Source organism: Pinus tabuliformis, chromosome J (genome assembly GCF_031772625.1).
Source record: "Pinus tabuliformis cultivar Carrire ecotype Pingquan chromosome J, CPIR1, whole genome shotgun sequence".
Lineage (NCBI taxonomy): Eukaryota > Viridiplantae > Streptophyta > Pinopsida > Pinales > Pinaceae > Pinus > Pinus tabuliformis.
Genome location: NC_142295.1, coordinates 1,352,047,144 through 1,352,071,976, shown reverse-complemented (window position 1 = coordinate 1,352,071,976; position 24,833 = coordinate 1,352,047,144). Strand labels below are relative to the sequence as shown.

Here is a 24,833-nt window from a genome sequence, read left to right as displayed (position 1 = left end):
GAGCTGGTTGCCTATATGAATGACATTAAATTTAGTTAGAATGAGATCCTGGAACAACTGGACAACCGCCGGGAGCCATCATAGAACCAATGAGCATTTCGTACTCTGGAAGCTCGAGTGGAACACATTGACTTCCACATGCATGAATGTGTTGGTTATGATTAAGCTCCCCCTGTATTTCCTCCCCATCCTCCTCCTTGATATATTGTTGTTAGTATTTATGTTCTTTTTGTTCATTTTACCTCCTCTATGCGATGTATGGCTATTAAGCTAGCAGAAATAATGCATGTAAGAATCTATCTTTAGCATACTCGGCTTCTATTGCCAACAAATTTAATTAGATTAAAGTATTCAAAAACATAAAGATTTCTCTTTTACTACTTTAATAAAAATCTAATAAAAAAATTTAACCAACCAAAAAAAATATAAAAACCTACATATTAAAAATATGAAACTTTATCATCGTATTGTTAATTGTAAAAACCTGCATACTAAAATATAAAACTTTCAATAAAAATCCTAAGGCCATTTTGAATTTCCCATTAAATTGAGATACTAAGAAGAAAAAAAATATAAAACTTTTAATAAAAATTCCATAACCATTTTGAATTTCCCATTAAATTGAGATTCTTACCAAAAAAACAAAACAAAAAAACCTCACCCAAACCAAAATTTTTAATCTAGCAAAGCACATCCTCCTCCTCTCGAAGCCTACCCAAACCAAAATTTTTAATCTAGCAAAGCACATCCTCCTCCTCTCGAAGCCTAATAAAATTAGAGACGACATTTCCAACAACCTCAAATTATATTTATTTAAATAATACAAATACTACACGGCATAGTAGCGAAAGGATATATAAATTTTATTTTAAATAATAAAATCACAAATATTATATGGGATATTTAATAAATACATAATTTATTTTAAATAATATAATTTATACGGCTTCCCACATTTAGCAGAACTGCCGTTTCTGTCAATAGACCGACTTTTCAACGAAAATTTGCAGTCCAAATAGGTAGTTCAATCATTTTCAAGAATGTTCCGCCTGCTTGCCTCTGGTCCACGGTTCATACGCGCAATGGAGACAGCGGGTAGTTCCTTTTTCTATTCCACCCCTTTGTCGAGACGGGAAGAAAAACACTGTTTGTGGTGTCTCAATTGAGAACAGCAAGTGACGGGAATTTGTCAAAGCGTTTCGGCATTGATGTTGGAGCAGATCTTTACTGCATATTGATTTATTTCTGGCGAATTTACATTTTATTAGCGCATCTTAGGGAATGAATATCCACAGGCCTAACGGAGGATTTCTGGGGTTACTGCTACTTTTTTCGCTTCTGCTATTCCCAGCTTCATCGTCGGACACGGGAGAAATTATAAACTCAGCGGCGGAGGAAAATTCACGGGACAGAGGTGGTACTGATATATATTGGCTGAGATGGTTTAAAGGTACCCAATTTGGAATTCAGAAGAGAAGAATTGACCAGGTTATTTGCCCGGCTCTTTGCATATTTGTGTCAATTTCATGTTATTTTTTTATCATGAATTGTGAGGAATAGTTAATTCGAGTGTTCAGGTTTTCTTTACTGTTTGAATTAAGTTTTATGCTTCATTATTTGCCTTCAGATATCACATTATTAGTCGAAATTGTCACCGAATTATTTTGGTTACCAAGTTTTTCGTTATTGGATTGATTTGTGTCAGTTACGAAGCTAAGATACAAAACACTTTAACGGGGAGGGAAAGAGATTCGAACCTCGCACCTCTCTCTTCTTTGCTAATATAACCTAGGCAATTCCCGATTTGTGATTTACTTGTTGACAAAGAGAATCGGTATTGCTGTAAAAGGTTTTTTGGGAAATGAATTGCATCTGAAGTTTTGGAACGGACAACTTTTAGAATTCTTTTTTTCGCCTGATAGAACGATGATATGAATAGGTCAAAATCCATACATTATAAAAATAATATTGACAATTTTTATGGGAAAATTTATTTAATTCCAAGGTTTGGCTGAACTTGTTACATTTTTAGCATTCACACTTTTTTGGTCATTCTTACAGATAACAGGAAAAACAAGAGAAAGCACACAATTGGTTTTATTTAGATTTTAAAATATTTTCAAAATTTATAATAAGGTGAAGTTCAAAGTAAAAAAATTAGCGTAATTCAAAATATTCTCAAAATTTAAAATTTACAATAAAATTAAGTTCAATATAATAAAATTAAGTTCAATATATTTGTAAAAATTAACTAATTCAAAATATTCTCAAAATTTACAATAAAATTAAGTTCAATATAATAAAATTAAGTTCAATATATTTGTACTATGGGTTAAAAAGTTTAAATCAAATTAAGTACATTTGCACTATGGGTTGGGAGATCTGGTTAAATTTTTTTGATAAGCGTAATTCAACCATCCAGGATTTTGCACATAGTGGCCCTGATGACTTGAGACACTCTCGAAATCACCTATGCGGAATGGGGATGAAAAGTAAAACACCATTAGTTTGTCTTTATATCTGAAGGTAGGTTCAGGTTCAATCCATATGGACGTAAGCTCATGAGCCAATCTTTGTTAAGGAATTGCATTACTGAAGACAAATCGGTTCAATGCAGCATTCCATTATAAGGCCACCTCACATTCTCTGATAAATCAAGGTGAAGCCTAGGAAATTCTAGAATTTCAAATTGTGCTTAGCAGTTTGAAGGTAGGTCTTCTGGGTTGCCTTGCACTTATCTATGTTTTGAAGTAAATGGGATGGAATGTTTTACATGAGGATTAAGGAACAACTGAAAGTTAAGTTACAGTGAAATGTTTGATGTGATCAGCTCATTTAAAAGAGGAGAAAAATCCCAGATATTTTATAAACAGTAAGCAGGTTAGAATGTTTGAAGTGGTGGTGTTTTTCTCATTAAGAGTTTCCTATTGGTCACAATTATCATACATAAATATTGTATGTTTGTGTCAGGGCTTTCATGATGTCAAATAATAATGAAAGTCAAATGTGGAGCAAGTTAAATGTTTTTCGAGGAAGTTCATCTGTCAATAATCATGCCTTTAAGCACTTACGTACCCTCAATGGAAGGTTGTGTTCAGAGTTTCAAGACTTTCAATGGGGCTCTTCTTTTCGTTTGCATCTATGGTGTGTTTTGATTGTTCTTATTCATTGTACTTTTGGTGCACTATGTGGGGTCATTGTTATTATTCGCTCTTTATTTGATTTTATTTGCATTTACCGTGGTTTCAATTTTTGGTTGTTTTTATTTACTGTACTCTTTTTCTTTTTTGCATGGTGTGGGGTTTATTATTCTTATTTATTGTACTACCTTGTATGAGATTTATTGTTAATATTTTTTGTAATGGTTTTAGTGGAGTTGTGAGGTTCATTGTTAATATTTATTGTATTTTTTTAATGGTTTTAAAGTGAAGTTTTGAATGAGTAAAATTGGATTTTTTTTTGTATATATATATATAAAAGGAAGTTGGCAATTCGTGTGACATGGGGTTACTAATAAATCTTTTGGGGCTTACGGTCTGTCTTTCTCTATATAAACCGGGGTTACCAATAAATCTTTTGGGGCTTACGGCTTGTCCTTCTTTATTTTTCTCTGCATAAACCAGGGTTACCAATAAATCTTTTGGGGCTTATGGCCTGTCTTTCTCTATCTTTCTCTGCATAAACCATGTCAAATATGGGGGGATTTGAATCTTAGATCTCTTAGTTACCACAGACTCACATTACTTCGATTGCCAATTGAGTTGCCCCCTTGGGACATATATATATATTTCAAATCCATTAAGCATTGAGAGGCATTAGAAAACATGGACGAAGACTTTTCCGTGCTTAAAAGCAATGTTCCATCAAGTTTTCAAGATGCAAGGACATCGGATTAGGGAAACATGTTGGAAAACATTGATAAATCCAACCACCAACATTAATTCAGAACCTAGTGTCTTCTAGAGAAGTCAGTGTCTTCTGGAGAAGTCGGTAGCAAGCGGCTATAGTTGGCGTGTTAGTCGGCGTAGAGCGGCTACAGTCGGCGGATTGCTATAGAATTTACGGTTATCCATGTGTATAAATAATTATGTTTAGTAATGAAATGTCAAGCTCATTTTATGAGTCTTTGAATTTTTAATATGGTATCAGAGCTCAGGTGAGTTGTGAGGAAGGCCCAGTGGTGTCTGCGTGAGGCCGGATCTGAGCTAGAAGAGTGCTGTGTATCTAGATGAGCAGCTGCTGTTGAAGAGTGAACCTGTTTGTGCCACCTGCTAAGCTGTGGAACCAAGCGTTTTGTCTGTTGCTGCTGGAGATGCCGAGAGCCCTGAGTCCAGCTAGGGTGCTACTGAGTGTCGTGGTTTCCCACCTTCGATCCTCTCTTAGCTTAAATCTCATATGCTCCAGTTTGGTTAAGGCTCCCCAACCTTCCGTTACATTGGTGGAATCTTGCGCCTTTGACTGCAATTGGTAATACATTAGGAAAGTTTCATTACCGAGGTGTTGATACCAAATATTACCTAAAGCTCACATATTCCCGCATATGTGTGGAAATAGATTTCAGTAATGGATTTCTTGTTGAAATTAAATTAATAGGTCCTGGTTTCTTATGGATGTAAAAACTGGACTATGAAAATATTTCATTTTGTTGTAGGGGTTGTTATGAAATTGGGCATTCCATTAAATATTGCCCCAAAGCAAGGAAAAATACAACAAATAAATCTAGCCAAAAAGCTCAATGGTGGGAGGGAGCCACCTTTGATCATTACTTAATTTCTAAAGAAGACCCTCCCTCTGCCTCTCGCAAAGAGGACAAGATGCAAAAATATTCAAATTGCCCAACAAGAAATCAAGAAAAGACGAGTTTGAATGTGGAAGATATTGTCATCTTAGCTAAAGATAACACAATCAATTGCTTCGCCAAGCGCCTCCCCGGTCAACTTCAATGCGAAAAAGTGCGAAAAAGGCCTCTGTTGCTTAGCATTCAAATTTGGATAAGGGTACGAATATCTCAAGATCCATCCCCTTCGAGCATGCCTTGTTTGTCAAAGCTCCTCCTTGGGCATATATGATGGACGCAGATGAGCCTCCATTGGCTCCAAAGAGCGAATATGTTAGTAGAGATTATACAAGGAATGGTGGTAAGAGAGGTTCTTCAAAAAATATGGGTTGGACCTAAGTTGGAAAAAAGAAGAAAATAACTCTCCAAGGAAAACTAGTAGTTAATCCAAGCCAAAATGAAACCAGGTTAAAAATGGGATGTAAATACGTATGGATTTTAGGGGATTTTTGGAAAGTTTATAACTAGATTGGGAACTTTTTTCTTGTATTGTGGAGTCCTCCTGTAACGCTCTAGGATGATCTTGTGTGTTCTTTCCCAAACCTTCAAGGAATCATGGAAATTCTGGTTCTTAAAAGATTTGTAACGGATTGGGCTGGATCCCACTTTTATTAATATACTTTCAATACCCAATTCTTAAAAAAAAACATCAAGAATTGTGCCTTAATCCAAGCAAGAAGTACCTTGATCAAGCCTTTCTCTTACATCATCTTAAACCTATTGATTTATAATACCTTTTAGTTTATATATATATATATATGTATGTATGTATGTATGTATTGAAAAGCTTCCCGTGTGGTGAAATTCCACTAAAGAGTAGGAGCTGGAGTACTAAGGTGACAGTGACAACCACCTCATTATTGGTCTATTAGATTTTGAGGTCATGGGTCCTATGTCAGTAGAGTTTTTCCGCACTTGGTAGATCCCTCTCCACGCTTGGTAGATCCAAAGTTAAGATGGATCTAGGTTAGTTTAATTTTCTCCTTTAAATAAATTATCTTCCTCATGATTACCATGGGTCAATACCACAGGTTCTCATAAACTTGGAGCTCAAAAACCACCAGTAATTTTGTTTGTTTTGTTAAGCTTGGTAGGTCCTCATTTTTTTATTAATTTTAATCAGCAAGTTACAACCAGTTTTGAGATTTTTCAGGTGGCCTCAACTTGCCTTGTGGGAAACCAAGTCTGTTGGCCACTTAACAACATGGTAAGCCATCCAAAAATGAAACATTTTGAGTCTTTCTATCCAAGCTACATATGACTGTATGTCCATATCTATCCCTCTATCTACCTGCCAACTAACATAACTGTGATTACAATTAAAAGTAAATGCTATCCACATAAAAAAACTATTAAACGAGAGACATCGTTTCACTGATCTGCTTCTTCTGCCGAGGCAGAATCAACTGGAGCTGGGTCTTTTACATTCGACCTCAGGAGTTCATCTGCTGGAACTATGCATGGCAAATGATTTTTGATTCACTGGAGGCGCCCATCTTGCTTCTGCATTTGAAACATGAGTTTCTGAAATTCCTTTTTGTAATTCGGGAATGTCTACACTGCCGTAGCCATATGCTCTAGGGCCTTGCCCAGGATTCCCATTCATTGACCAGTAGAGGAAAAGAGTGTGTTTGAATTGGGTCACTCGACCATGGGTGTCGCTGGGATCCGATACTAAGACCCGCTAGTCATCGACTTCGATCTCCATAAAACATGCCTGCTGATTTAGGTCGGCCTCCCACTTCTCTATTAGTTGTCGGATTTCCTCATATATGCCTTCATGATAGGCTTCCACTGCTTCATTGATAATATTCATCGTTGGTTTGCGACCTCTCGGCTTGCCCCTTGGATTGCTAGGTTCCCCTTCCTCTTGCTTACCCTTGTTTTTCTAGCCTTTGCCTCGGCCGCGCGGGGTTGGGCTGCGAGAGCTTGGTGATGCACAAACCATCTTGTCCCACCTCCTCCAATGTGTTTTGTGGCGATGGATGCCCTTCGGAGGAGTGAGCCACCAACTTTCAGAATGCCCTGGACTCGTTCCGAACGACTTACCTGTAAAAAGATCACCCAACATACATAAAACCTGAAATGGCTTCTCACCATTCATTCGAGGTTCATTACAAATTTTAATACAATTTCCAGAAATGACACAAGCTAATTCAGACTCAGGATTGCGATTGCCAGGGACCTGGCCCCATACATTTCTCCTCGCATGAGTGTGACTTGAGGGATTAACCTCCCCATGCTGATAGGAGGTTGTCGCCACTACTATGTCCCCCTGCACCCAGTTACCCTGCTCTCCCTCAGCCCCATTTCCCTCAGACTTCCAGCACCTGTCGTGCAAAGGTTTTGTTCTAACTACCCAATTCTTTGTTGGGTCAGCCTCACTCAGTTGCAGAGTCGAGGCCACTGTTTTATTGAGCTAGTTCATCTTTATGCTTACGGGGGCTCGCTCGCCCCCCTGGGATCAACCCCTGCCCAAGGCCATTCAACCAAAAGCCCAATGTGTCTTATGCATGCAATTCCCCTGCCCTTCCTACCCTCCCTACAAACCCTCCCAGCTTTCAAGGTTGGGAAGATCCTCCAGCGAGACAACCATATGCCAAATAACAAGGAAATGGTGGCGCCTCCAGGCTAATTTCCAATGTAGACCCCCTGATTCTACGTAAAACTAGACAGTGTAGTAATCGGACTCACAGAACCCCACTGAATGATGCTTGCTAGCCTAGACCATAAATCCCGTAAACTTCTAACGTTATGAACAGGGAGATGGGGCAGAGTACATAAAAATTCACCCTCGCAGTGGTTGGTTGAGTGCATCCCTAGTCTGTTCCCTTCGATCTCCTTGCAGACTCTAAGTATCTACCCACAAGTAGTCCTTCAACACCTCACGACAATAATGGAGATGAATACACCTCCTGCCGCCAACCTCATGCATATTACTTCTCCAACTGCTCGACGTCTACCAACCTTGCCACGCATGTGGAAGGTGGTGGGTTGAACTTTCGAGCCCTTCACCATTAAATCCGTTGATTGCGTCGAGACCCTCATACACACCCCGATTGGGGGAAAACCACCAGTAATTTGACCAAGTCAAGTTTACCTTATTATTTTAGTTTAAAGTTACTTTTATTTTAACTTAGGGTTATTTTTATTTTATTTTGACCATGTAAAAATGTTTAACATACAGTTATTTTTATTGTATTTTCACTGAGTAAAAATGTTTATTGAGCCGAAAGGCTTATTCTACAACCCAATATGAGAGTTATGAGAGATGCATAAGTCTGTCTGTTCCCTTTAAAATAAAAATAAAAATAAAAAATAAAAATTATGTTCTAAATAGAAAAACAATGTCGGCTATAATAAAAAAAATGAATATGCTCTGATAAAAAAAAATGTGTCTGTAAGATGTTTAAATCTTAAACTTTTCAAAAATATTTCAAAAAGATATTTAATGTCAGCGATTAAAAAAATGAAATGCTATAATAAAAAAAAATGTGCCTATAGGATGTTTAAATCTTAAACTTTTCAAAAATATTTCAACAAGAGATTTAAAAATACAATTTAAATAATGAAATTTTTCACTCTAAAGAAGTTTGTACATGAAGAAATTTGATCCCTCTCAGCTCATATTAAATCTGTATTTAAAATGGATCTATGTTGAATTTAAGCTTTTGTGATCCATATCAATTTAGAGAAGAATCTTCTGCGAAAATCACATAGAGATAATTTTTTTGTCGACGCGTTTCGAACCAACCATTGTGGTTCATCGTCAGGGCAAGTTGAATGAGCAGATCTTGCTATGCATTATAAATAGATCGAGCTAGATTTGACTAGGAAACAGCTAGTTGGACCAAAATATTTATTTATTTATTTTTATTCAAATCAGTTAATTCGGTTATAATAGACAATCTTATAAATATATATTAAAATAAGTGAGTTAATATACTATAAACATAAAATAATCGAGTAATTAAAAATAGATAATAGTTGACTATATTTAAAATAAATATAAGTTAATTATATTTCAAATAAGGGAGATTTAAATCTCAAAATAAATTAATTATAAATCAACGAGGTTATATAAATATAGAATAGTTAATTCTAAAATATAAATAAATAAATAAATAAGTTTCATATTCATAGTCAAAGAATAACCTGATAAAAGTATTTACTTAATAGCTATTAAGGGTAAAAATTAGTATATTAGTTTAAAAAATAAAAAATAAAATAAAATATTAATTTTAATTTAAGAATCAAAGAGCTTGCCAAAAAATAAAAATAAAAAATAAAAATAGAAATAGAAATAAATAAATAAATAAATAATAATAATAAATAAATATATATATGAAATAATAATAATAATAATAAATTAATTAATAAATAAATTAATAAATTAATAAATAAATTACTAAATAAATTAATAAATTAATAAATAAATAAATAATAATAAATAAATAGATAAAAATGTTAAATTTTAATCTAATAGCTTGGAAAATATAAATATAAATATATATTAAATTTAAGAATAAAAAAATAAATAAAAAATAAAAGATAATAAATAATAATAATAAAATAATAAAATAAATAAAATATATTAATTTTAAATTTAAGAATCAAAGAACTTGAAAAAAAAAACACTTAAGGGAGAAAACGACTAGGAGGAGATGGCTGGGACCCAGCAACTACTAATCTGGCCTTTTTTCAATCTCAAGGGCTTCCCTAAATTTCCGGTGATGGAATTAACTCTGCCCGATCTATTTATAATGCATAGCAAGATCTACTCATTCAACTTGTCCTGACGATGAACCACACTGGTTGCCCGATCTATTTATAATGCATAGCAAGATCTACTCATTCAACTTGTCCTGACGATGAACCACACTGGTTGGTTTGAAACGCGTCGACAATTTTTTTTTTTTTATCTCTATGTGATTTTCGCCGAAGATTCTTCTCTAAATAGATCTATGTTGATAAGACATGACATTATGTTACAACATCTAAACTGAAAAACACATATCTACACAATCAAATGATAATAACTACATGTTAACGACACTAACTACTAACTATGTGAATCAATGATAATAACTACATGTTAACGACACTAACTATGTTGGAAGATTCACATAAGCTGAAGTATTCTCATCCTTAACCTATTAACCAAAACACTTTTTGTCTAAGAGGTTAGAACACATACCATTACTTGCAGAGATTTAAACACCTCGCATGTGATGGACTATTGAGAAAGATATCCGAAAGCAACATTCCTTTTAAGAAAAAATGGAAGATGCGCATACGCTAAAAGTATTCTCATAACTTGTTAACAGTAACACTTTTTAGAACAAATAACATTAGAAAGTGACTTTCTTGAATAGATTTAAACACCCCGCGTGTCAAATAACATTAGAAAGTGACTTTCTTGAATAGATTTAAACGCCCCGCGTGTCATGGATCATGAGAAACAAATCCGACCAAGCAATATTCCTTTTAAGCAAAATTGGAAGATTCACATACGCTAGAGTATTCTCATCTTTAAGTCGTTAAGAATAAAACTTTTTGTCTCTAGGTTACAACAAATACCATTAGAGGCGGGCTTTCTTGCATAGTTTTAAACACCCCGCATGTGGGATTATATTGAGAAAGAAATCCGAAAGCAATATTCCTTTCAAGCAAAATAGGACCAATCAATCTACCATATTCTTCATAAAAATATTAAATTTAATTTATGGCATATTCCTTCCCTCATTGAAGGAAGAGTCTAGAATCAATCCATGGCATATTCGTTTCTTATTAAGCCAAAATTACTCTATCACATATTCCTCTTCTCATTGGAGAAAGAGTACAAAAGCTTGCCTAACTATATTCTCGTTTTTATTGCCAAGCTAGAAAATGAGTCATTTTAGTGAGAAAATGAGTCATTTTTGCATAATTATGGTCACTCACTTGTACCGCCATCCCCTCCATTGCCATTAGCTACTTAATTCAAAAGATATGAGGGTTATTATAAGAGACATGTAATTTTGGTGTGTTTATTAATGAGTATAGTTATTTTAAGTGGTGTGGAGAGGATAAAGCGTTTAGGTATTTATAGGTTTTGGTTATATGACAAATAATTAAGTAGAGATATATTGTCTTTACTAGAAATTTTTATTAGTCAAAAAATATCAGGTGGACACTTACGATTATGAGATATTCTCTAGTAATCCAACATTATTTGGTCAAACACTTCCTCTCAAAAGAAAAATCTATGAAAAACAGCATGAAAATAATAAGGAAACTTGTGGAAGATATCTCATCGAAAACATATTTCCATGTCTTAAGAGACTTAAGCAGAGACAAGTATGCTAATGAGGGGTATAAATTGAAGATAGGTGAGTTAAAGATTAATGGTTAAATCAAGTTTGCTATAATTCCCTAATGACAGATGAAATCTATTTAAAAAATTCTCTAATAACATTCTATATTATAAATTTTATATTTTGTTAGACAATTTTATAAGATGTTCATCTATAAAACTACTTTTTATATTGATCTTAAGAAAATAATATATTCTTATTTAGAATTTTTTTTTGTTTTTATTTTTGTTTTGTTTTTTTTTCTTGATAAATCAAGTAAACTAAACACATAATTATATAATATAAATACTCTTTTTATATAAATGATATTCTCATTTCTAACAAATTCCTTCACTCTAATATTATTCCCTCGCTCAAATTCGTTCCACCACAAAAGGTTAAGGCGTATGTGGTGTCTAATTTACATGTTCATGCATGTAATATTGGTCACTCAAATTCTATTCCTACCTACGTTTTGAGTTCAAAACTATATAGGTGATAGTTCAAAGTGTTGTTTCAATAGTAGTTGGCTCAATTTTAGAAAGCTATTTAGCTATTTGGCATGACTATAAAGTACTTGTTTAACTTGAAAAAGTTTTGGTAGGAATAGTATTAAACTTAATAATTTTTAAAAATGTTGGATTGATAATGATGTTTGGGGAGGATTTTTTTGGAGGGAAGAAATAATATTTTTAATATTGAAAATTTTTTGGTTATATATTATTAATAGAAGAAATATGCTTAAGTTTTTTTAAGAGTTTTTTTTGTATTTTTTTGATAATAAATAATTTAATTTTTGTGAAGTTTAAAGTAAGGTGATTTTTCACTTTGAATGTAAAATATTAGATTTAATTGTTATTATAAAGAGGAACATTTAGTTTAAGGTGGGGATTCCTTTGTATTAATAATTGGTGCTTTTCATTGAAAAAAATAGTTAAATAGAAAACATTCATTGTGTGACTACAATATTAGAAAGGACTTCACTTTACATTTGGCACTTCATTATATTGAGACACTAACAACAAACAAGTAAAATTTCTTTGTTCATCTCTCAAACTCCAATATTAGGTGGGTTATCAAGGAAAAAACTTCTTGTTTAAAAATTCTTATTTGCTTACGAAGTGTTTAGGGTAGTGTCCCTCCACCCAATTCCTCCCTAATGTCAAACAAGGACCTTAACCTAACATCTAACGTGGAGACCATTGACTTTAGTCATGTTACCCCTTTGAGTTATGCATTAAAATGGTGAAAGCTTTAAACCATGCTACACAATTTGAGTGGAAACTAGATAGGTCATCCACTATCACCTCGACAACTTACCTTGCCTCTTTAGACTGACTCTCTTTGGCTTTGAGGGGAGGCTCCCCTACATATCATTATGGCTTAGACAATATGAAGCAAGGTGATATCACAAATAACCCTAGGGATTGAAATGTTTTTTTTGAAATAGAAAATGAAATAAGGGTGATGAAAATATACGAAGCGCAATGCTAATATTCAAGGGCAATAATCGGGGTTGTGATCACAACCCCCTCTTTGTAAGCTCTGCCTTTAGGATTCGATGGGTGAGGAGTTGGGGGTGAAACTATCTTACTCAAGCCAGTCTAAGCTAACCTATATGGAATTCAACTTCACTAGGAGGACATATTCATTCAAGATGCCCACACCACTATACTAACAATTGTCGCCAATATCCCACAAGTTCAGTTGAAGATTCCTCCTAAAAGGGATTGTCCAACACTTAAAAATGTCTATTCTTGATGAGAGATAAGGGTGAGATGAAGACCCTAGACCTCCCACTCCCAGTGACTGTGTCACTTAATAGATTGGTAAAACAATTTTGTGATCATTGATTTATACCTGCAAAATCAATCCAAGTTATAAATAAGAACTAAGAAAAATAATAATAAAAAAATCAACCCAAAACAACACCCATAAATTGATAACCCAAAACTGATAATTTTTTATTAATCCTAGATGAAAAAATACTCTCATAATGAGGAATTTTTTTTTTTAAACTTTCATTAATAAAATACTGTTATTATTATTTTTTTAACGAGGGATTTAGTCGTAAAGACTAAATCTGGTTACATAACTAACCATATAATAATAATAAAAAAATCCAAAATGAACAAAGTCGCCTCTAAAGAACTTCCGTCACAATAAAATATTACTATTATTATCTTTATGTGGATTTAGTCTTCAACTAAATTCCGCTGGATTTGTATTTGATGTTCAACGAAATTCGCCTGCAGTGGATCCGATTTGAGAGGCCAAAATTTATAAGCCTTTTTGCAACAGAGATTTACTGTTTTGTCGCCTTCGTTGTCCAGCGCAAAAAAAGTAAACCCTCGTTCATCCCTCGTTGCTAGGGTAATTGCTTCGGCCTTTGAGTTGCCGGTTCCAGAAATTGTAGCCGCTAGCTTTTATATCTAAAACGCGCGTCGTCCCCATAGCCATCTCTTCACAGGTGAAGGAGAAGTTTTTTCTCGATGAATGGAGGCAGAAACTCAAATAAATTAGATGCCCATTGTGATAGTCGTGATCAGATGTCTGACAGAAATACCTTGAGCCTGCAAACCATGGATTTCCTGTAATAGACCGTACAACTTCAACAATAATTTCTATAAGCCCCTCAGGTAGAAGGATCACCCTGTGATGCTTATCTTGCTCCGCCCTTGCCTGAACTGCATCACAAATTTGTGTAGTCAAATCAAAGATGTTCATTTTTATGCGGCCACTTCCTCGCCAAGTATTACCATGTGAAGATGTGACTGTAAGGTACACTCCAGAGCAACATGGGAGGAGCTTCTTCCCATCAGTTCAATAAAGTGATGATACTTTTGCAGATAATACATTGATACAAATATTGCTAATAAGTTGTGCGTTCACCTTTCATATTGTGTCAAAACCAACATCCATTTCCACAAACCTCTCTTTTAGGTCTCCATTTGTTACAGGAAGTTCAATTACCTTTGTTTAAGATCCTGATTCAGCAAATGTCTCAGCTGATTCGGTTACATCAGTGTTAGATGTCACTGATGTGACACCTCTAATGATAATAAGTCCATCCAAGTTCAAAGCTTGGCATGCAACTAATGCATCATTCGCTTGTGGAGCTGTCCTTATCTGATCTTTGTTCTATTCTGGCCACCTGGTTTTCTAGAAAAGACTACTCCCACTCTGTTGGCTTTGCATATCTTTAGATAGCTGCTCCATCGTATAGTAGTGTCTCAAAGCATCTGCCTTGCGTTTCTTTTTTTTTGCCCTTGACGATGCCAACTATCTTGGAAGGTGTCGATCAACTAACATAGGCAAACATGGAGATAATTCAATGTTCCCAACAGGATCAACTGCAGCCAGAATTTGTAATGCTGATGGTCGTATCCTATCATCCCTCCGACTGGATAATTACCAATCAGGTAGTCATGCTGAAACTGATGTATGGTAGTTGCACTGGTCTTCAATTTCCATGAGATGATTATCAAACTCAGGCTGTTGTAACATACTTCTTTCCAAGTGCAGTGAATCAACGAGGAAGCCTTTTTCTAAAAAAATGCCTGTCGTTACCTCTGCTGCTACCTGTTCATACCCAGTTTTCTTCAACGACTTTTTACTTTCTTTTATTTTTCTTATAATAACCCGCAAGGCAGCCCACCCGAAGGGCCGCCGCATGGCCAACTGACTCAATAGACAGTACCTGACCCTCATGATGGACCCAAGGGCAATTGAACCCATGCCTCATGATAGAAGGCCAAAGGCTTGGGGGCTTCAACCAACCCGACAACCCATCAAGGCTACCCCTTTTCAGTGACATATAACTCATCAAGCTTAAATACAAGTAATCCTAGGTCTTTTATAAAGGATATAATTGTGATTTGTCCACATGTAAAAGGCCTTTTTACCGCGGAGCTTGATTACTTAAGGGACAAAACACATGTTTCCAAAAAATGGTTTTTGTTTCTAGATGACATTATATTATTTATGAAACTAGCTTCAACTTGATCTTGATCCTGACTAGATCACCATATAATTTGTCATCCATCTTGGTACTTAGTGGAAAAATTGGGGGAATTAGCATGTAGAGTCCATTTTAGTGGTAGGACTCTTTGGAAATTTGGGGTTCAGAACCTTTTGGAGCTAGTTTGATTCATTAAATTGTCTTTTGGGGATACAATATTTGGAACTAGTGCACACACCCTTGACATTGATCCACACATCAAGAGCTTTCAAGTGGTGTGAAAATCATCTCAATCGAAGCTCCTCTGTGAAAGTTATGCCTCCCGCAAGTTGACCTACCTTGTTGACAACCATGGCATGAGTGGATGCCATGCCAACCTCCCATTACTCATACATGTGGGGCTAACCATGTGTGGACTTTCAAGAAGATTCTAGAAGGTCCAAAATATTATCACACTTTGAGGGGTTCCATTATTTACCAATGTATCTTGTTTCACAACTGATCAAAACCCGTGACAATGGTATTTTGTGAGCATAACAAAGGAGGAGGAGAAAGATTCTGTAGTAGTCCTTTAGGCCATAGTGTCAAAAGGTAAATCCATAGTGAGTTCTCATTCTTTGTATGTGCACTTTGCAATTGAAGCAAAGAGAGTAGAACATAGACCTCCCCTTCTAGTTGGGATGTCCCCTGTATTGAGTTTCCCAGGATAAATTTTGTGTTCATTTGTGTGGATGGTGTGTATTTTGTGCACGTTCTTTCATTTTCATATGTGCATGTTATTTCATTTTCATATTTTAGTTATTTCTTAAATTCAACCCATAAGCTACAAATAACAAATCTGATATCTAAGGAATTAAACTTGCATAATCTAAGATTTCAGAACATAATAAGATCCATGGTGACGAACTATTCTAGTGGAATATTCCATGATAGTTACAGATCACAACATGCACATAAAATCTCTAACAATGGTCTCAATATGAGTTGAATTGATTGATCTCCCTTTAGAATATCGTGGTTGTGTGACTTTAACAACTATTAGCGATTATTGGTACATTAATCTCCTTGGCCTCAGAATCCAATGATTATGTTTTTACTTGTTACACCAGGAATGCATTTATGCAACTTCTAGTGAAGATCTTCTTGCCCATAATGTGGTAGGAAATAGTCACTGAAACTAGATTCAACCTCGAGATTATAAAAATGTTGTCTTATGTGATAAACTTTGCTTTGACCATGGTCTTGTTCCAACTTCTTTGTTGAAAGAAAAGTCTTCCCAACTCCAAAAGGGAAAAATTGGATGTTGTCTTGATCGAAAGACATGCAACTAGACAAGCAACATGTGTATCTAGTTAAGACTTCCAAGGGCTAAGTACTTGCTCCTTCAATAATGGCAAGTGTGTTAGTTTCCAAGAGTAGTGAAAAAACTACTGTTGTTGTTGTATCTCAAGAGACAATTCCCCTCTCATTGATGCATATAAACAGAAGTCCCTTCGTAACAAACAAGAAGAGACATGAATCAAATTCTTTAAATTAAGAAAGGGATCTATATCCATTATTTTTAGCAATTTATAGTAATGGATACCTCAATAATTAACAATCTAGAGGTTGATTAGGTTGTCGTTAGGGAAATTAGAAAAAATGGAGAAGTATAAATCTCGAAGAGAAATATAGATCTCTACTCATACTTAGAAAAAATGTTCATAGATTCAAGTCATTTGCTAAAGAGACTCGAATCAATTTTAGTGAGAGTAGATTTTCCAGCCAGACAAAGTTTAGTGTCTTCCATATAGATTTTTCCTTAAGGCAAAGTTTAGTGTATTCCATATACTTTTCCTAATAAATATGATGATATGGGTTGTCTTCAAATGTGTAAAACCCCTAGGAGCAAAGTTTCATGAACAATGTAGTAAAACTTTGACTTCCAACAAAGTTATGCCAGATTTGAAGTCAATTTCCCCAAATAGAGTGATATAAGTACTCAGTTTTCCATGCTTAAATTGAATATCAAACTCCAAATGATTTATAAATAAATGGCATTTATAATTTTTTAAAAAGATAACATATATTATTAATGTCCACTTAATTGAATTTAATATGATAAATTAAAAAACATATTTTTCCTGTATATATATTTTTTAATTTGATAACTATATAAATGACTTTATTGGATAACTATAACTATAATGCCCCATTAAATGTTGTGCAAAGTCATATATATGAAATTGGATTTATAGCTATTAAAATGTCATGGCATAAACACCACCCCAAAATGACTATGGATTATCTATTATATCTATTAACATTAGAATTTGGACCATTAATATTATTAATTAAAATTATTTTATCAGTACAACATATACCAAGTATGAAAATAAATAAATATAATAATAATAATAATAAAAAAATTAAACATAATATAAAATTAAATAATTAATTATATATATATATAGAAAAGAAAGAAATTATTTTAATGTCTACAAGGTTAAAGATAGTTTATGGAACATATTGTTTCTTCATTTGCTTGATGTATTCAACCATTTTCCTGTGAAGCTTCAAAATAAATATTCTCAGCTTCTTGACAAACCCCTCGCTAAATAGATTATCCCAAGAGCTAGTTGCCAACATAGCTGCATAATTTTCTCTGTTGTCTTTGAAGACCTCACATTCTAAAATGAAATGTTTTTCTGTTTCCACTTTTTCAGAAGAACAAAAAATGCATACTCTTTCCTCCCACACTTCTTTTGGCCTTTTCTAGCGCCCTTTTTCACAACGGAGTTGATGAGAATTAGTCCTTAATTGAGCAATAAGAATTTTGGCTCTCCAAGAGATATTGGCCTCTATGTATGCTTTTGGTTGATGACTATGAGTGGGATTAAACACTTAAATATAGTACTTTTTCTTTCTTCCTAGCCCTTTATCCCAAGTACGTTTGTGGAACTTTTCCATAACAAAAGCATTTATCTCTTTGCTGTTTATGGGACACGCGTTCGAACAAATACCCCATTTATTAAACCATTTGATATTTTGCTGCATCCAAATATTTTTTCTCTTGCACAATCTGTCATTAAAGACAACCTTAGGCCATGTACCCTCTTTCCATTTGCTCAATTCTTTTTAAATACCTTATGACTCACACCATAGCAATTGCTTCAATAGTAGTCCCTATTTCACTTAACAAGATAGCATAAGGAACTGCACTTTTAATCTTGAATTTGTTTGTAATCAAACGATTCTGAATTTTCTCAATTTGTCTCCACTGCATGTCGGATGTACTGCTAGCCCATAGTTCACAACCATAGAGAATCACCAGAATCACAAGAAGCCCAAAAAGAGTTTGAGTGGTTTTCGAGTCCCATAACTCTGTCTCTCCACACCTATATTGAAAAGCATAAAATGCTGTCCAACCCACCAAAGTTCTTTTCTTTCTACAACCATTCCAGCTTAGATATTTGTTGAAGTCAATTATGAGATATTTGTAATCCATAACTTCTTCCAGAATGTTGCCTTCAAAGTAGAACTTATGTCAGTTATGTTTTCTTTCTTAGAGAAAACCACTACTTTCGTTTTTCTGATATTGACTTGCATCCCCACACTTTTACAAAAATGCTTAAGGGATAGTAAGTGCTCTTGCAAACCAAGAGCCGATTTAGCAATTAGAATAAGGTCATCTGCGTACAAAAGAAACCTTATAACAAACTTGCCCAAATAGATACCATCACCCCCTTGCGAATTTAACCACTCCTCAAGCTTGTCGATATATAAACCAAAAAGGGTAGGACACAGTGGGCAACTTTGCTTGACCCCGATATCGCTTCTGAAATGCCAGTTCTAATTTTGACTTTCACCTCTTCATACATCCTATGCATAACTGCTCTCAAATATTTAAGAACCCCAAGTTCCTCCATTCTGCACCAAAGTTTATCCCTAGGAAACCAGTCGAACACTTTTCTGAAATCAGATTTATAAACGAGATGATTTTTTTCCTGATTAATTTTAATCAAAATTAGACAATGTTTTTAAATATTTGAAAACAAAATCCATTTATGTATTAAAAAATGCAATATAGAAAACAAAAAATTTACAATATTTCTTGAAATTATTTTACCAGATTCAGATAAAAAAAGCCTATTTCATCTATAAATTAAACTATATATAAAATTAAACATAATATAAAATTAAATAATTATAAAAAATATATATTAATTTTATTATTATTATATATTAATATTAATATAAAAATTTAAAATAAATTTAAATTAATTATTTTAACACATGCTTTATTTTTAAATTAAAAAAAATACTACGTCTTGCTAAATAAGTTTTCTTTTAATGAAATTCATATCATATTATAAAGGCTTTTGTTGGTATCGAAAACTTTTTAGTGTCATTTTGCTAAATTGAAAACCAACTCAATGTATCTCAAATGTCCATATATAGTCAGATACAACTAAAATGTCCATATATATATAGCCAGATACAACTAAAAAGATTTACTAATCAAGATTTTACTATGGGATACCTGGAGTGAAAGTTGGTATGTTCCATGTGAAATTGAAAAATCTATCAAGATTTTAGTGTGGGATAAATAGAGTGAAAGTTGGTATGTTCCATGTGAAATTGAAAAATCATCGAGATTTTATTATGGGATAAATAGTTCAAACTCCGATAGCGGTACTCCCGGTCAACAAAACATGTCATAGAAAGTTTTATGGCGGTATCCTAAGTCAATAAACCATATTATATTTAATTCTCTCTTCAATTACAACTGGACCTGTTAGCAACTCAACGCATCAATTGACTTCGAATTATATTAATTTAAATAATAAAAATATTACACAGGAAAATAATAAATTGCGAATATTACACACACTATACATATATATGTTAAAATTACACTCGGTTTCCATGTACATTTAACAGAACCTTCGTTTTTGACGTGGTGGACCTTAAATAATCATTCAAGGAAAACTTGCCGTCCAGATGGGTAGTTCGATAATTTCCGAGACGGTTCACCTGCTCGCCTGAAGCCGCGTTCATACTGGCAGTGGAGACAGCGCGTAGTTCCTTTTTATGGTCTGAACCTTTATTGAAACGGGGGAGAGAAACACTATTTCTGGTGTTTCAATTGAGAAAGGCAAGTGACGGGAATTTGTCAAAGCGTTTCAGGATTGGAGTCGGGGCAGATCTTTTTATTCATACTCACAACATTTCGATTTATCTCTGGTGAATGGACATTTTATTAGTGCATCATAGGGAATGGGTATGCGCAGGATTACCAGAGGATTTCCGGGTTTACTTCTTCTTTTTTCGCTTCTGCTATTCTCAGCTTTATCGGCCACTGAGGAAATCATAAGCTTGACCGCCGAAGACAATTCGCGGGAGGGAGGTAGTACTGATCGGTATTGGCTGAGAGGGTTTAAAGGTACCCAATTCGGAATTCAGAACAGAAGAATTGACGAGGTTATTCGTCTGCTTTTTGCATATATTATGTCAATTTTATGTTTTTTTATTATGATTTGCGTAGAGTTTTTTGGTTATTTTTTGGATTGGGTTTTATGGTTTATTGTGTCTCCAGATATCACAGAGTTGAACTTGTCACCATTTTTGTGGTTACCAAGTTTTGCGTTATTGGATTGATCTGTGAGGAGCTATGAACCTTAACATCACATGAATGAGATACATAACCACTTTAATTGGGTGCGAAGGAAATCTGAACCTCGCTCGGCTCTTCTTTGTTAATGCAACATGGGCAATTACCAATTTGTGACAATTTGTTGACGAGAATAATTAATAATGACAATCTTCATGGGAGCGGTTTTCACCAATAATTTGTAGGCTAAGTGATTTAATTTGGAGGCTCAGGCCTAACTCTGTGTTTATTAGACTCTCACATTCTAACCGTGGCTTGGAAGATTTGGTTACACATTTTTGATCAGCGTGATTCATCCATCGAGAATTTTGTTCATAGTGGTCCTGATGATTTGAGCCACTCCAAATCACCTACATCACAGGGGGTGAAAGGTAAAGCACCATTAATTTGCATCCGTATCTGAAGACAGGTCTTATCCATGAGGGCCTCGGCTCATAAACATTGCCCTCCTTTGCACCGATCTTTGTTAAGGAATTGCATAATTAATGGCAAACAGTTCACTGCAGCATTCCATGATAAGGCCACCTCACATTCTCTGATAAATCAAGACGAAGTGTAGAAAATACTAGAATTTAAATTATTGTAAGCAGTTTAAAGGCACGTTAATAAACGACCTTCTAGTTCGCGTTGCACTGATCTATGATTTGAGTGTTTTACATGAGGATTAAGCAACAGTTGAAGATTCAGTTATAGTGATAGGTTTGATATCCTTCAGATCAGCTCATCGGCTCATTTAAAAGAGGAGAAAAGGCTCAGAACAGCTCATCAGTGCATTTAAAAGAGGAGAAAAGGCTCAGAACAGCTCATCAGTGCATTTAAAAGAGGAGAAAAGGCTAGGAAACTCTACGGATAGGAAAACATGTTATAATGTTTGAAGTGTTCTTATAATTTTTATCATCAAGAGTTTCGCAGTTGGTCGTACATAAATATTGTATGCGCGTGAGTGCTTTCATGATGTCAAATAATAAAGGTCAAGAGTGGAACAATGAAAATAAGATTTTGAGAAGGGCCATTTGTCAATAGTCATGCCTTTATACACTTATGTACCCTCAAGGGAGGATTGGGTTCATACTTTAATAGCGCCTTTCATTTCATTTGCATCTACTGTTTATGTTCGTTTCTCTTACTCATTATACTTCTGTTATACTGTGTGTTTTCATTGCTCTTATTCACTGTATTGCTTATGTTACTCTATTCCATGGTCCCAAAGCAGAATTTCAAGCGACTAGTGACAATTGGACTTTCTGACAGGCTAGTCTTTACAAGTGTTATTAGAACTGGACTGGTCATCGAACCGGTCCACCCTAGAAATTGGAACCATACAAAAACCGAAAACAAAATCAGACCACAAAACTGGTTGACCTAAAAATACAAAAATATTCAAATTATGAAAAAAATCATATGCATCTATGCGAATCCAAACCATTATACACAAATATGCAAAGTTTCTTATATATAGAAAAAGTAAGAGTCGATATACCCCAATAACACTGAGTACAATCCATATCTGAACCAAAATGCAATATCAAAGAGGCTGTAAATGGCATCTAGAGTCCAAAACTAAGCATAGAATTGATTAATAACAGCCCAAGAAATTATGCAAATCAAGCCTTGAATCTGCTCCAATCCAGCCCAAGAATATTTGAAAATAAACCATTGAATAATATCCAAATCAGTCCAAGGAAATCAACTGAAAAGCTCTTTGAAGCAGGTTGTCAATCAGCTCTCCAAATCAACCCAAGAAAATCAAATCTATCAAGCACTTAGAGACATCAGAAATTATAGGGGCAAACCTCTTGATGCTAAAAAGAAATGTTCCACCATGTTTTCAGGTTGCGGGGATGCAAGAGTGGGGAAATGTGTCTGGGGATGTTTGGAGACATCCTCCAAATTTTAGGGAATGTCATGGGGAATATTGGGGGCCCTTGTCTCCAAAATCATTTAAGTTTTTCTATCTTCTTTTAATGTTTAGAAGGTGATATTGATGATGCGGATCCCAGTATAGGCAATGATTTTGATGTTATGTAGCTATTTGTTGTAGCATTTTTTTTTTTTTGACTATAGAGGCCATTTAGAGCCTCTCTTTGTTGATGTATTTTTGTTCGTAGATTTATTGCACTTGGTGCTATTTTGGTCATATGCACCTGTTACCCACCACCAATGGGTGACCCTTATAGGAGAATTTTTCTCCTAGATTTGTCTTTAGCCGGCAACCAACAACACCTTGCAGCCACTTGATAGCTCAATGTGCTACTATTCTCTGCCATTTGAGCTAGCCACTCTGTGCCCTCGCTTATCTGTCATGATCATATGTTTGAAGGTGGGCCTTCCAACTTCGAAAGTATGTTTTTTCATTCTGTAATTGGGTGTTTGTGCTTGCTTTTCTTGGGCACATTTGGACATGGATTAGTGGGGGGATTTGACGGAAAGAAAGGGTTTGGGATGTACTCTTGTTTCCTTGCCTCAGCTTTGGGGGTTAATCTTGTATCCTAGTCCCATGGGATCTCCTTTATGGGCCATTAGCTTTAGGAGTGACACTACATGGGAAACCTTGATTCTGGTTGTGTTGTTCCACTTCTTGATACCACATATCTCACTTCTCTTCGCTCATTACAAGCCCTTTTCACATTCTCCCCATCTGGGTCCACATTTGTCTACTGGATCCACAAGGTGTTAGCCAACACCTACCCTTGTCCACACCTGGGGTCGAGCCAAGAATGATTCCCCAGAGGTTGATTCAGCGAAAAACAAAGATAAAAGCATAATATGGCCACATACAATAGGAAATGTACTACAAAATGCAAAAGATGGTCGGGACAATAAAATTTAGCATGTGGGCCAAAGCCAAACATGAGCTCCACACCTTATCATTATGGCTATCACCTTGGCTCCTATGGTCCCTATAAGTGCCTCTCTCATCATTAAGGAACCCATGATTGCCCCAACCCTTGGTGCGTGTGAACTGCACCACCTTAATGGGGTAATCACTACTACATCTTACCAATGTTTTAAAATGCCGACTCCGACTCGGAAACGGTCGACTCTGACTCCGACTCCGACTCGGTATCGACTCAGCCGGTTTGATTTCAATGACTCGTTCGTTGTAAAAAATACATTAAATATTTTTTTTTAATTTATAAAACACATAATTTTAAAGATTTTCATTCATGTTTCGAAACACAAAGCTTTAGAATATAGAGAGAAGACAACATATGATCAAAGTAGGCTCATGAATATATCCATTATATCAAAATGGCACCCAGTGCACTGTCCAATACAAAGTTCATACTTAGCCACCAATGCCAGGATTCTTTTCTGCCTCAGCCTAAGGACAATCACTAGACTACAACAACAATAATACCAATTCTCTGCCCCTAATGAAGTCTCAAAACCCTTGATTTAATTCTGGTCAAGCTCCAGAACAATCAGAGGTAAATATGTATTTATTAGTCCATTGCCAGAACGTTTGCCTTTTTAAAAACATTGTATGGCTTAATGAATTGTTTCAGTTTTCTAATTTATGCCACCATGATAACCATACTTCAGCCTTGTAATTTTCAAAACTTTCGCATAGTGATAGATTACTTTAGGGCTATAAATATGCAATAAACAACCCAACCATTGATATGTAGGAGGCAGAACAACTTTTGACAAATGTGCATAAGGATTTTTGTCAAAGAGCCCAGTCGACCGAGTTGTTACCGAGTCGGTCGAGTTATTACTGAGTCGGCCGAGTCATTATTGAGTCAGCCGAGTTGTTACCGAGTCGACCGAGTCAATGACTGGCTCAGTAACAACCCGACCAGTCGTTTCGTTTTGGCCACCGAGCCGACCCGGCTAGGCATTGGCTCGGTCTTACTCGGCTGAGTTGGAGTCGACTTGGCCGTTTTTTAAAACAATGCATCTTACACATCATGCTCTTATCCCCTTAAGTCCCGAGCAATAAAAATAAAGAAAAATCAATAAAAAGCAAAAGGCATATAAAGAAGGGTGGAAAAACAAAGGCTAGGGTAACTCATGTGCCATGATTGCTCCCTCCTACATCCA

At 35.0% G+C, this 24,833-nt stretch overlaps 1 protein-coding gene across 6 annotated transcripts in view; it reads left to right on the top strand.

Moving 5' to 3' along the window:
- The first annotated feature begins 958 nt into the window (after positions 1–958).
- The window catches only part of LOC149232384 (uncharacterized), a 105,950-nt gene continuing 82,075 nt past the window's right edge, over positions 959–24,833 (top strand). For 3 of the 6 annotated variants that reach the window (XR_016248141.1, XR_016248142.1, XM_089379397.1), the window contains exon 1: positions 959–1,488. Coding sequence is in view for 1 of the 6 variants with exons in the window: in XM_089379397.1 (XP_089235523.1) it covers positions 1,282–1,488 (207 nt within the window). In the remaining 5 variants the exon portion in view is untranslated. Of the gene's footprint in view, positions 1,489–20,041; positions 20,597–24,833 lie in introns of those variants that run through there. The other 3 variants (XR_016248144.1, XR_016248143.1, XR_016248145.1) reach the window with 3 other exon arrangements.